This window comes from Molossus molossus, unplaced genomic scaffold (assembly GCF_014108415.1).
Source record: "Molossus molossus isolate mMolMol1 unplaced genomic scaffold, mMolMol1.p scaffold_m16_p_2, whole genome shotgun sequence".
NCBI classification, from domain to species: Eukaryota; Metazoa; Chordata; class Mammalia; order Chiroptera; family Molossidae; genus Molossus; species Molossus molossus.
The window spans coordinates 48,144,503-48,157,597 of NW_023425355.1; the positions used below are offsets into that span (position 1 = coordinate 48,144,503).

At 39.1% G+C, this 13,095-nt stretch overlaps 1 protein-coding gene and 1 non-coding gene across 2 annotated transcripts in view; one reads left to right on the forward strand and one right to left on the reverse strand.

Annotated features, from left to right (window-relative positions):
- Nucleotides 1–233: 233 nt before the first annotated feature.
- On the reverse strand, nt 234–340 carry LOC118636720. Its single transcript, XR_004960707.1, has one exon. It is a non-coding gene; the product is annotated as a U6 spliceosomal RNA (small nuclear RNA).
- A 6,319-nt stretch (nt 341–6,659) lies between these two features.
- Nucleotides 6,660–13,095, forward strand: part of WDR44 (WD repeat domain 44) — a 121,596-nt gene continuing 115,160 nt past the window's right edge. The window contains exon 1 of the mRNA XM_036270799.1: nt 6,660–7,137. Within this exon, the coding sequence (XP_036126692.1) occupies nt 7,061–7,137 (77 nt within the window). The 5' untranslated portion in view covers nt 6,660–7,060. The remainder of the gene's footprint in view (nt 7,138–13,095) is intronic.

Here is a 13,095-nt window from a genome sequence, read left to right on the forward strand (position 1 = left end):
CAGATAACAATATTTAAAGGAATTAATAATAACTTATTCAATAAAGCAATCATCTTGGTAGCAAACTTTTATTGAAATCTTACATAACTCAGGCTTTACAATAAGCCAACATAATTGAAAAAATGGGTTCTCCTTCTAATGCCTTATGTATTCAAAGTTTCAAATGTTTTAAATTTAAAAGTAAGCAAACAAATAAAACAAACCCCCTGCAGCAGATTCTGGTGAAATCCTTTAAAAATATGGAAAGCTTCAAAAATTTGTGTGTCATCCTTGCGCAGGGGCTATGCTAATCTTCTCTGTATTGTTCCAATTTTAGCACATGTGCTATGGAAGTGAGCATGGGACTAGTGACCTTTAAAGTCCCTTCTAATTGTAAGTCTATGAAATTCTAGTTGTTGCTGTTGAATGGGTATGTGTGTGCGCACATTAGTCTAATGATTGATATTTCCATATAAATGTTTGCCATTGGACTATTTCAGCAATCACTTATCCAGTTTTTGACCTGGAGTAATTTTTTGAAGTATAAAATTCATGTCTTAGTTTCTCTCTCTTTAGATCAGGCCATATATACTGCTTATTGTTTTGAAAAACAAAATTATGCTTAGTCCAAATTACTAGAAGTGAACCTCCAATATTATACTTTATTTTTACAAGCTCCACATCAGTTCTTCATTTCACAGATGCTTTGGAAATTATCATTGAAATTCTCTTTGTGTGTTAGACCTACAGTGCAGAAAATATGACTTTTTACTTAGTAGACTAATTACATTGCAAGATTTGCTTTGTGGGTATTTTTTCCAAGTTTAGCTTTTTAGTGGCACATATTAAACTGTTCCAGAAGCTAAACTGTGTTCCAGAAGCTAAGAAGCTAATCTAAATTCCAGAAGCTAAGCAATAGGCCCAGGATTCATAGTCATGCATTATATTGGGAACCAATCTCAGGTCTTAATTGTATGTGAGTCTACCTTGTATATGATTGGTCAGATATTTTCTTTTACTATTTTCCCCTTCTTTACAAAGTAATACATATTCACTGCAGAAAATTCAGTCATTATATAAAGGTACAAATAAGGTACAAATATCTTTTAATCAGCAACTAAAGACAATCACCATCAATGATTTGTGAACATTCTTCCAAAATTCTCTATGCTTACACACACATACACACACACATATATATATATGAATAATTTTACATAAGTGGGATTATTCCATATGCAGTATTTTCACATGCAGTTTTTATAACTATTTTCATTTAACATATCACGAGTTTTTGTCATGTTAATGAACATAGAGAATGAACCCTTAACTTGTGGTTAGCACATTATTCCTGTCTGTTAGTAACCCTTTCTTGGAAAAAACATCCATTACATACTCCATGTGGTCCTAGTGAGTAAGACAATCACAGTAGTCTCTCCCCACAGGATGTGTGGCGGGAAGTCAGCTGACCCAGACCTGACAAATAAGAGTTCCCCATGCTTTTATCTAGAGGAATTTCCTAAGACCAATCAACATTGATCATCCCTGAGATTTAATATACGAACACTGAAAGTCTCATGTCCTTTGGGACTGAGATTTATTAAGATATTATAAACTGAAGTTGTTTTCAGCTATCTTTGCTCATTACAAGAAGGAAGCTGTCTGGAATAGGAAAATGGAAGCCAAAATACAAAAAGAAGCAGAGATAAGCAAAGATGAGAGGTGGACAAGAGGAGAGACTATTGGCACTGGCGGGGTAGCTCAGTTGATTACAGTGTTGTTCTGATACACTAAGGTTGTGGGTATGATCCCAGGTCAGGGCACATACAAGAATCAAACAATAAATGCATAAAGCAGGACAACAAATCAATGTTTCTCTCTCTCTCCTCCTTTCTTTTTCTCTAAAATCAATCAATAAATAAAAATAAATTTTTAAAAAAAGAAAGATTATTGATATATCTTGGACCCTGGATTCTATAAGGCAACATATGCTTTCTTAAAAATCACTGCATTATGCAATATTGTTCAATAAAACCCACTGGGTTTATGGGGGAAATGGGACTAAGAGCACAACTTTGTAAGTGACACATACACAAAAAGATACAAGCCTAATAAAATAATAATGGTAGCAGAGCCTTGCACATGTTAAATGGTTAAGAAACACATAAATACTACAATAAATATAGCTCTATTTATTTTTTTAAAAAACTGAAATTTGCTTATGGAAATGGGTATCAGAGGGGGTGCTACTTGTGAGTTATTGCAAAGTGATGGAAGGAAGGTTATCTGTCAGAGGGAAAGTTGTAACACCAAATGTGGTTGGGTGTGACTCAAAATACAATGAACTGAGGTAACTAGTAGATGTTTGAGGGGGGTTTGTGTATATGTGTTTTGCGTATTCCTAAATGACTTAATTCAGCTGGGTGTAGTTTTCTGCTTGCACTTAGTAGTTCTGGCTAACAAAATTGCACATAAGCAAATATAAAATGTACCTCATGCTCAAATTGTTCTCTAATATATTAATCACAATGGAACAGGCAAATGTTATAGCAATATGTTCTTGATTATGCAAGTGAATAAATTGCCTTTTTATTGTTTAAGATAATTCCTGTTACCTTTCTTCAAGAGTTCTGAACAGTAATACATGGCTACTTAATATTCCATCACACAACAGTAACCCATTTTAAATCCCAGGGTGGCCTTTCTGTGTTTCTTAACACATTTGTAGATTACCTTTCTCTAACTTTGAGTTCTTCTGTGCTCAGAAATTGACATTTCATTTTAATATTAACATAAATAAACCATCAAGAAGGTGAGGTAGGCTTTCTTTTCTTTCTTTCTTTCTTTCTTTCTTTCTTTCTTTCTTTCTTTCTTTCTTCCCTCCTTTCTTCCTTCTTTCCTTTCTTCCTTTCTTCCTCCCTCCATTCCTCCCTTCCTCCCTTCCTTTCAAGCTAGAATATAATGAAAAGTTTTAAATGTTAAAAAAAAGAAAAGGTGAGGTGGATTTGAAAAAGATATAAAGATTCCAAAGCCAGACAGAAATGATTTACTATTATAATCTGTCACACAACTGACTTTTCAAACAGATAATTGATGGTTGATTATTATAGAAATTTATGTTGGCCCTGACACATTTGGGGCAGTTTCAAAATGATTTTCTTTCATGGATTATGATACATCAAAATCCAGAAAAACTCTGAGATTTCAATATTAAATTTTGTCAATATTGCATCTCAAATCACCTAACCCTATACATAAAAAGCCTACATTTTACTAAAAAGCATTACAGTGTTGTCACTGATGTTCTGAGTGATTACCCACGGGTTGGAGCAAACTTGGCCCCAAGGATATTGCCAGTTTGTATTCTTGCCAACAGGAGACAGCAAACGCCCCACAAAGTTGTTCCATATTCTAGCTTTTCGAGATTATGCTATGCAGATAAGGAAACATAAAATTTTCCTTAAACCCACCTTAGTCTTAGACCTTTGTAATTTTTAAAGTCATTGTGGACAAACCTGATGGGAAAAGCTTTATTCTCATTTTTATCTGTAAGTATGATTCTGTTTTGAAACTGATTCAACTAATCAGTATTTACAGTTCTGGGGTAAATGTTTTTCTGTAAAGAGATAGAGAGTAGCCCTGGCCGGTTTGGTTCAGTGGTTAGAGCGTCGGCCTGCGGTCCTGAGAGACCCGGGTTCGGTTCCCACTAAGGGCATGTACCTCGGTTGCAGTTTGTCCCCGGCCCTGGTCGGTTGTGCGGGTGGCAGCCACTCGATGTGTTCCTTTCACATCGATGTTTCTCTCTCTCTCTGTTCCTCTCTCTCCCTCCCACTCTACCTGAACAAAAAATGGAAAAATGTCCTCGGGTGAGGATAAAAAAAAAGAGAGATAGAGAGTAATTATTTTAGGCTTTGTAGGATATACATAAACAAACAGGCCTGGCTGTGTTCCAATAAAATGTTATTTACAAAAACAGGCAGGACAGATTTGTCCAGTGTACCATAATTTGCCAACTCCTGCTTTGGACCAATAGTTTTCACTTTCTTTTTTATTAATGAAGCCTTGGGGGCAGTCTCTGGAGGCTTAGAGATGGCCAAACAGGCAGGGGTCTGAACTATCCCTACTTCAACTAGAGAAGTTTTTAGTTGTATGACATACAGACTTTTGCATCAACTAGGTTTAATGAAAGGGTTTCATTTCTAACAAGGAGAAAAGCTTCAAAACTACTGCCTTGGACTAAACCTAAAACCTGCTGCTTTAAAACTCAAGAACAGGCCCTGGCTGGTTTGGCTCAATGGTTAGAGTGTTGGCGTGCAATCCAGACAGACCCAGGTTTGGTTCCCGATAAGTGCATGGTTCCCACTAAGGGCACGTACCTCAGTAGCAGTTTGTCCCTGGCCCTGGTTGGGATGTGCGGGTGCCAACCAATCGATGTGTCCCTTTCTTGTCGATGTTTTTCTCTCTCTCTCCCTCCCACTCTATCTGAACAAAAAATGAAAAAATGTCCTTGGGTGAAGATAAAAACAAAAAACCTCAAGAACAGATTTTTTTCAGGCAAAACAAACACATATTTTCACATCTTTAAAAAGGAATGATAGTTATATAATGCTATTAACCAATGTTACCACAATAAATTTAATTTTAAAAAAAGGATAGGTGGTATATATGTGTTTTAATGTTCCCAGAAAAATTCACTTTCTCATACCACTGATAAAAGCATCTAATAGACAACTTTATACTTTATCTAATAACAAAAATATTATCAGCTTATCATTCCTATTCTATTTTGACTTTTTTTCTAAGTATAATATTTAAGGTACTGTAAAAAGTCAAAGAGAGGTGGTATGGTATAGTGAAAAAAAAGCACCAAATTAGGACACCGTATTTGTTTTCATTGCTACATTGTGAGCTCCTGGAGACAGGAACTAAGCTGTCTTCTTAATCATTGAATTGTCCTCAGCAAACTTTAAATTTTAAGGCAAACATAAATTTACTGTTATATTACTAGGAAGATAATAATTCAGGTAGTTTATTTACTTATATCTTTCCATAACTCATAAGGGAAAAAATCATCTTTCCAAGTGAGCAACAAAATAAAGTTAGTACTTTGAGAAACATTTTGTACCTAGGAAATTCAAGGGTTTAAAACACAAAACCTAATACTGTATTGTGACCAAATCATATCCTCACAATGGTCTATAAATCCCTTGCCTGCAATTCTGAAATCCAAAAAGTTCTGGAAACCAAAAATTGTTTTGTATTTTTAGTAATTTATTTGGTAGTCAAATTGATCTAACATAAACTTATTTAGCAGTATCTGACCTAACCTGAATGAGGCTTTTTGCTGGTATTTATTTATCCCATATGAATAATTATATGGTTTGCTACAAGAAATATTACCATATTTAAATATGCAGTGTTTGCCCTGGCCAGTTTGGCTCAGCAGTTGATCCTCGGTCTGAGGACCAGAGTCCTAGGTTCGGTTCCCGCTGGGGGCCATTCCACAAAAATAAATAAATAAATAAATAAATAAATAAATAAATAAGCAAGCAATGTTTGCCCTGAACTCCCTAGGGTGTTACCTGGCATTTGGTTTTACACAAGTCTGCCAGACAATGCACATCTTTCCCTGGTTGCTTTACAAGGAGGAATCTAGAGGCCTATTCCAGCCTTTCTCAGACCATGTCCCAGGTCCCAATCCCATCTTTTCTGCTGCCATGTCGAGCAATACTTAAGGTTGCGCAAACAGCTCAGAGAGCCTTCCTGTTATGTCAGTGGGAAAAATAAATGTACTTCATTACCATATAGAAGGTTAATGTTATCACTTTGTCAATGATCCATTTTTTAAGAAAGATCATCTTAGTCTTTTATAAATTACCGAATTTCATCGCTGGACACTGGGCAGTAGAGGATCAGAATTTAGTTACTTGCTCTTAGCCTTGCAAGGATATCTGCTCAGCATTTACCATTTGACTGACGCACATCTTGGCCAGTACATAAGAATTTCTCTGACATTAAGTGTGGGCAGCAACGGATATTTGTATAGAAAAAATAACCGGAGGCCTTAACTGGCTCTGCTCCAGCAATAAATCCTTCATCACTCCATGGAACTGGCACACTCTCCACGTCTCTCTCATGGACCCCACCCTGGGGCCCACAGGACCATATCTAGGGATCTCAGCTATAGATCTTGTAGTAAATAGGGCGTGCTATTCCTGTAACGGTAGAGGTGGTGGACCTGCCTATGCTCTAGGTTGGGCTATTCAGGGCTTGGCTAAATTAAGACGATGTAAACGCAAACCACAAGGCCAACATTTCCCGACAGCATTTCCTCTTCAGAAAAAAGCAGACTCAAAATCACCCCTCTGAAAATGCCTCTCTCAAGAACTGCAGGGTTGGTGGGTAAAAGGTTCACCTGGACCCCCACCTACGTCGGAAGGCACTCGCTCAAAGCCCGGGTACCACGCAGCTCCTGCGCAGGTTCTAGACTCCTCCCTTCGGGAGCTCATCCCCACCCTTTTCAGCTACTTCCTGACCTAGCGCGCTTGCGCTGTTTTGATAGGCTTCTTCAGCCGAAGAAATCCGAGCACTGCCTTTCTGGACCCGCCCCCTCCTCCTCTTCGCCCCACCCACATTTTACCGGCCCCCGCCCGAAATCTCGCGAGGGTAGGTGCGCGTCCGTATTTTGCCGACAACTAGCTCTCGCAGCTGTTGTAATTGCTGCTGCGGGTGAAACTGGAGCTGCTATAGTCCGTGCGTCCGCCCTCCCGCTTTGAGAAGAGCCACCGCTTCTCTCGCTCTCCCTATACATCTATAGCCGGGAGCGGTGGCAGCAACAGTCCCTGGACCCAACGCCTTCTCCTCTCATCAGACGGCCGCTTTGCCGGTCATCCCGTAGTCCGGTAGCTGACGGCGACCCCCTGCTCCTAACCGGCTCCTCACTACAAATCCTCTGTTCCCTCCTCGTCCTCACGCGGGACCCACCTCCCCACGGTCTAGCCGGGTGGAGAACGACGACGAGGCGACAAGAGTCACCCTCCCAGGCGGTGTCGGCCCCCTCATTCGCGGGTGTGTTCTGTAAATGGCGTCGGAAAGCGACACCGAGGAATTCTTTGATGCCCCTGAAGATGTGCACCTAGGGGGTAGCTACCCTGTAGGGTAAGTAGCTATGGCCCAGAAGCCGGGCGTCGCGGCCCTCTGGCTTCCCCCTCCACCCCTTACAGGTCCCACTGTGTCCGCCACCGCTGCTCTTCTGTCTCGAGCACTTCTGTGAGTGAGTCGGGGGATGGGGGGTCGCCCACCTCAAGCAAACCCCTTCCTTTCCCTGGAGAGAGCCCCCTGGGGCTCTCTCGGAACTCCTTTCTCACCTTGCCCAGCTTTCTGTTAGGTGGGACAGCTGGCGTGCTCGAGAGCCGGCGATTTGTGTTTGTGGGGTTCAGAGCTCACCTTTGAAACATCCGTTTTGGCCTTAGGAACCATAGGTTAAAGGAGCAGTAACAAGAGAAATTGCATTTCCCATTTTTTTTTCTTTTTTTCTTTCTTTTTCCGCTAACTTACCTGTTCGTTTTAGAGGTAGCTGTAACTCTCCGGATTTGCCGTTCTCTTCCTTGCACAGAAAGAAAAGGAACGGCGGAAAGGGCTGGGTGTTTAGTTAGGCGAGTCATCTAGCTGATGTACTCTCGATCAACAGCGTGTTATTAAAATACCACATTACCGAAAGGCAAAGGGAATTGAAGGTCCTTTACCATTAGGGAGAATGCAATCTTAAAAGGTAGCCGCACATAAATGTACACCACCGACTACAGAGATACAAGCAAGTGCTGAGTAATCTGGTGGTTGGAAGGAGAGCCCCAGCTTTGTGCTCTTTATCTAATTCCGCAAGATGTTTTAGTGGTGATTAATATGGGAGATTCTGAGTAGGAAGTACAGTAGTTGGAACGCTTCCCTTGACTGGGACTTATGTTTACCGACTCCTCCACTATTCAAAGTTGGAATACTGTTTATAGACGAACTCTTCTACAGACTTGTGTGGGACTAGAGGCAATAAAATATATTTTCATGCTGTAAGAATTTGAGAATTGGTAAAATTTGTATATTAATGTAAGGCACTAATATGCTTCCAGGAGTCAACTGCCATCAATTTTCAAGTTTAGCCCTTGGAAGGAAGACCTTGCAAATAAAGTTATCCGTACATTCTAGAGGCTGTTCTAAAACCTAATATATAATGTATTACCAAAAAAATTACAGCAGTAAAGTAAAGGAAATGTACTAGGTAAATCGCTGATGTATGTGTTTCCACCAACATTCATATCACTATTATGGTATTTGGGGGTGGCAATGGCCAATCTTGAGATTGCACTAAATCTCCTTCAAATTCAGTATCTGAAACAAGTTCATAGCTAGATGGTAGAGGATAGAAAATACATTTGTATTTCCAAAAACATTGGATCCCCTTGAAGTTAAATTTTATTTTTGTGGTTTTCTCCTCAGAGTAATGAACTGTCAGTTCAGGTTAAATGAAGACCTAATTCCTTACTACTTTTGTGCGTGCGTGAGTGCGTGTGTAGTGGAGAGGGAAATAACAATCGATGTATAGGATTGTAATCAATTTAGAACTGTGTGAATAGTGTTTTTTTCTAATGAATAAGACAAATTTAATTTCAAAGGACAGTCATATTAGCACCTGTGTAAACTGCCAATTCCAGCACCTGGCACAGAGAAAGAACTCAAATGTTCATTCCCTTCTTCCTTTCTTGGAATTAGCAATATTAACTTCATACTGAGCTTACTTTGGGAAGAAGTATGCAGAACTTGGAGCTATTTAACTTGTCTAAGCTGAATGAGTAATTTTGATAGAATTGATAGTCATTTCTTCCCTCTTGGGACAATGTAGCTTCTCAAGCTCTTTGATCCTTTGATATTAGGTGAAAAGTAAAAATATCTCTGTTGAGACCCAGTGTTCTAATTTTAACTCTAACCTACCCAAATGTTTAGCCTGTTGAGGCTTATGGATAAAACTGTCGGTCTGCTCTTGCTGGTTTGCTCAGTGGTTTGCTCAGTGATTAGAGTGTCAGCCCCAGCACTGAAGGGTTCAATTTCTGTTCAAAGGCAAGTAACCTGGGTTGCAGGTTCGATTCTTGGCCCTGGTCGGGGCACATGCAGGAGGCAACCAATCTATGTAGACGTTTCTCTCTCCCCCCCTCCCCCCCTCCCCCCTCCCCCCTCCCCCCTCCCTCCCTTCCTCCCCCTCTCTCCCTTCCTCCCTCCCTCCCTCTCTCTCCCTTCCATCCTCTCTAAGAATCAATGGAAATATATCCTCAGGTAAGGATTAACAAACAAAAAACTGCTGTGTCGGTCTAAATTTCACCACCTGTAAATAGGGGATTTGGAAGAGAATGAGACTCACCTGGAGAGCTGCATCTGGAAAGAGCTAAAAGTACTGAGAGGGCAGCAAAAGGTTGGCATCATATATTCTCTATTCTTTGAGACAAGTTTTGTCATTTGCATAAGGTACTTTGAGGAGACTTGGCTGGGTAACTAACAACCTAGAAATGCAGTGAGAAATCTTGATTTGTGGAAATAGATGGTGTCACTAGATACCTTATCAGAAATATCTTCTGTCCTTTGATGTGAACCAGAGTGCACACGGTACAAACTCTAAGAGGTCAGCAGACTGAATTTGAGTACTTTAAAAATGTGTTTCTTGTGCCCTGGCCGGTGTGGCTCTATTGGAGTATTGTCCAGTACACCAAAAGGTCAAGTGTTCAATTCCCAGTCAGGGACATACCCAGGTTGTGGGTTCGATCCGCAGTGTACGTGCTCATATGGGAGGCAACCGATCAATGTTTCTCTCTCTAATTGATGTTTTTCCCTCTCCCTTCCTCTCTCTCTAAAATCAATAAAAGCATATCCTTGGGTGAGGATTGAAAAAAATGTTTCTTGCTATTGTATGTTCTAGAGTACACATACCATTTTACCAAATTTGTAGTAAACTGAGTAGGCAGTTGAGAGTTATTTCATTTTTGTTAATAAGTGGAGTCCAAATACACAATCTTTCCTAATATTGATTTTTTTTTCTACTTCCCCTCCAGTGGTGTATCTTCAGCCTTATTTTCCTCTTTGAAAGCACATTTATTAAGTTAAAAATTAGCCCAGTTTTATAGGAAGACTTTTGATTCCAATACAGCCTACTTTTCCACAGTGGCAGATCATCTCCACTTCCAGCTTTGCAATATATACCACATTTATGATGCTTTATTTTGACTGATATTTTAGGTCAGTTTTTCTTATTTTTATCTCCATTTTTATATATGAGGAACCTTAGGCTCAGAGAGGTTAATGAATTGGCCTGGGAGGCAATGCTTATAAGTGACAGAGCTGGGATTTGAAACCAATTCTTTAGACACCTACTTTAGTATTTTTCTTTCTAATACATCATAGCAGCCTCACACTGTGTGTGTGTGTGTGTGTGTGTGTAGAGGATATCCTCTAGGAGATTCTGAAGTAAAATGTTTTAGGACAAACTTGGTGAATTGAACTGATGCATCTATTTAAAACCAGCAGCCCAAACTTTTCAGTTCTCTTGGCTAGAAGTTCCTACTTTCTCTTTCTGGAATGTGTATTTTGTTTTGTCAGATAGGAATTTTATAAGATCATAGCGTGCTACAGCTAGAAGGGACATCTAGTTAAATCCCTTCATATAAAATGTGAAAACCAAAACCAGGAGAGCGAAAGTGACTTGTCCAAGGTGCCACAGTAAATCAATAGCAGAATTAGGACTAGAATCCAGATCAGTTTCACAGTCTAGCATTTTTTTCTGCTACCATGTGGTCTTTTGATAAAGCAGGAAGGGGAGGAGGAAGTGCAGTGTAGTAAAAGAAAGCCCTGGACTATGAGTCATTTCATTTCCTCATCTTTAAATTGAGGAGATTTTGAGAACCCTTCCAACCCTAAAAGTCTGTCATATTGAAGTTTAATAGTGTGCTTTTATTGATAAACTGTTGTTCTTGGGAAATCTTTCCATGATTTTTAAAAAAGATTTTAGTTGAACAAACTTGGTGGTATTGGTACATGATGCAATACCTATAGATTTCAATTGAAATATTTACTGGGTAAACTCTATCTGAGATTAATGTTCCTGCTAATTTGTGGGTTATACATACACATACTAAAGGCTGGCACTGAGAACATGCTATAAAAATAAATGTGACATTTTGAGCATTCTTTATTTAAAAATTTTATTTTCATGGCAACCAAAATATTTTTGAGATGTTGGAAGGAAGGATAGAATGTTAACATTTTTAGAGTAGGAAGACCAGGAGATCATTTATCCCAGCCCTCCCATTTAACTGGAAGAAACCGGGGCTCAGAGAAGGGAAGTGACACATTGCTGATTAGTGGCAGACTGGGAACTAGAACCTCAGTCTCCCGATTGCTTATTTATTCCATTCTGCCTTGTTTGTGGAAGGAGGGAAAGTATTACTGGGTATCCCTGCTCTAGGTTTCTGGCACTTACCCTGTTAGCAGGGCTCTTGAGATGGTCTACTCTCATCTACTGTGATTGTTTTTTCATGCCTTGCTGTCAGAGGATATTGACTATTCTAGGATCCTAAATTTTGCCCACTAATTTTCTTCAATTCAGAATGAACAAAGGTTGTGGGATAGCTGATCTAAGAACAGTGGTGATTACTTATTGTATTTTAGCAGTCTAGTTAGTGTCTTATAGTCTATCTTTGTAGATTGGAGTAACGGTGAAATCTTGATTTTTAAACCAAGAGAACTGAGATCAAACTGTCCTGAAAAGTTCATCCTAAAAAACAAGTTGCACAGCTTCCTTTGGTGAAAACTCAGCTTCTCACTTTACTTAGGCATCATAAACATTTCTCTCTGAATTGAAAATTGATACAAGTTTCAATAAAAAATACTTGTGTGAAAGATTCCTTAAAAATAGCTGTTCATAAATTGTTATTTAATCATAGATTATATTTGATTGCTGTTGGCTTTGTGGATTGATCAGAATATATTTGTAAATGCTGTTTTATCACATCCATGTAACATCATATTGAAGTGTTGGGGGGAACCTACCTATTAATTAGTAAATCCAAGTTCTAAATCTAATGGCCTCCAATTGTCAATTGGTAACTCATGGAAGTAGGACAATGGCGGTACTATAGCAATTTGAGGGCTCACTGTGAATCTGTACAGACCCCTATAAACTGAAAACTTTATTCTGTTCTTGTGGTAACCTACTGCATAAAGTAGGGTAGGGCAGATAAAATTTTATTTTTTAAATAAATGTTGAAAACCTAGATAGCTTTAAGCCATTGACAGTTCAGTGGTGATCCTACAGAACAGAAAATAATTTCCAATTGTTATTTGAGACTTATTTTGTAACACACATTACACAGCAATCTATATGTTCTCTTCAGTTCATTGTTTTAACTTTGACCAAGTCAGGTGAATTTGCCAGGGAAGGCCTTTGATGATGCTGTTGTTTCTTCATAGTCTGCCTGCAATTCTAGTAATTACTTCCTGGAATAGTCTAGGTGGAGGAAGGGGGAGGTGATGAGGGTGGTGGTGATGGATGGAGGTGGAGGTGGTAAAGGTAGCCCTAAACACTGTTTGGAGAGCAGGTTATAAGGCTGCTCCCTGGGACATGAATAACTGAGATACCACAAATCACACCATTTAGTATTATTTTAGATATGTACCTACACAGTGTGAATTAAATAAACCTTTCTGTAAGAGATTAATAATTAATAGCCCAAAGAAATACTTCAAATAAAATTGAAAGTAATAAAAATAGCAGGTGCTTTATGATGTCCTTCTGATATTTAACTTAAATTGATAATTAACTTACATTTCTGTTTTCTACCCAGATCTAAGCTAATTTCTACCAATTTTCCTAAAGTCTGTTCATTCCCCTCTAGCTGTTGGATGTTATTCTGCTAACCAGCTTAACCTTTAATTGGGTGCTTTCCTTACTCTTCAGAGCAGAGCCCTATTTATTCTTATTTCAAACTGAGCAGTCTTTGTGTTAGTCTGTCATCTCATGATTCAAAATTGAGGGAAAAGCACATAAGACATAATGTGGGCTTCATACCTGATGGCAACCCC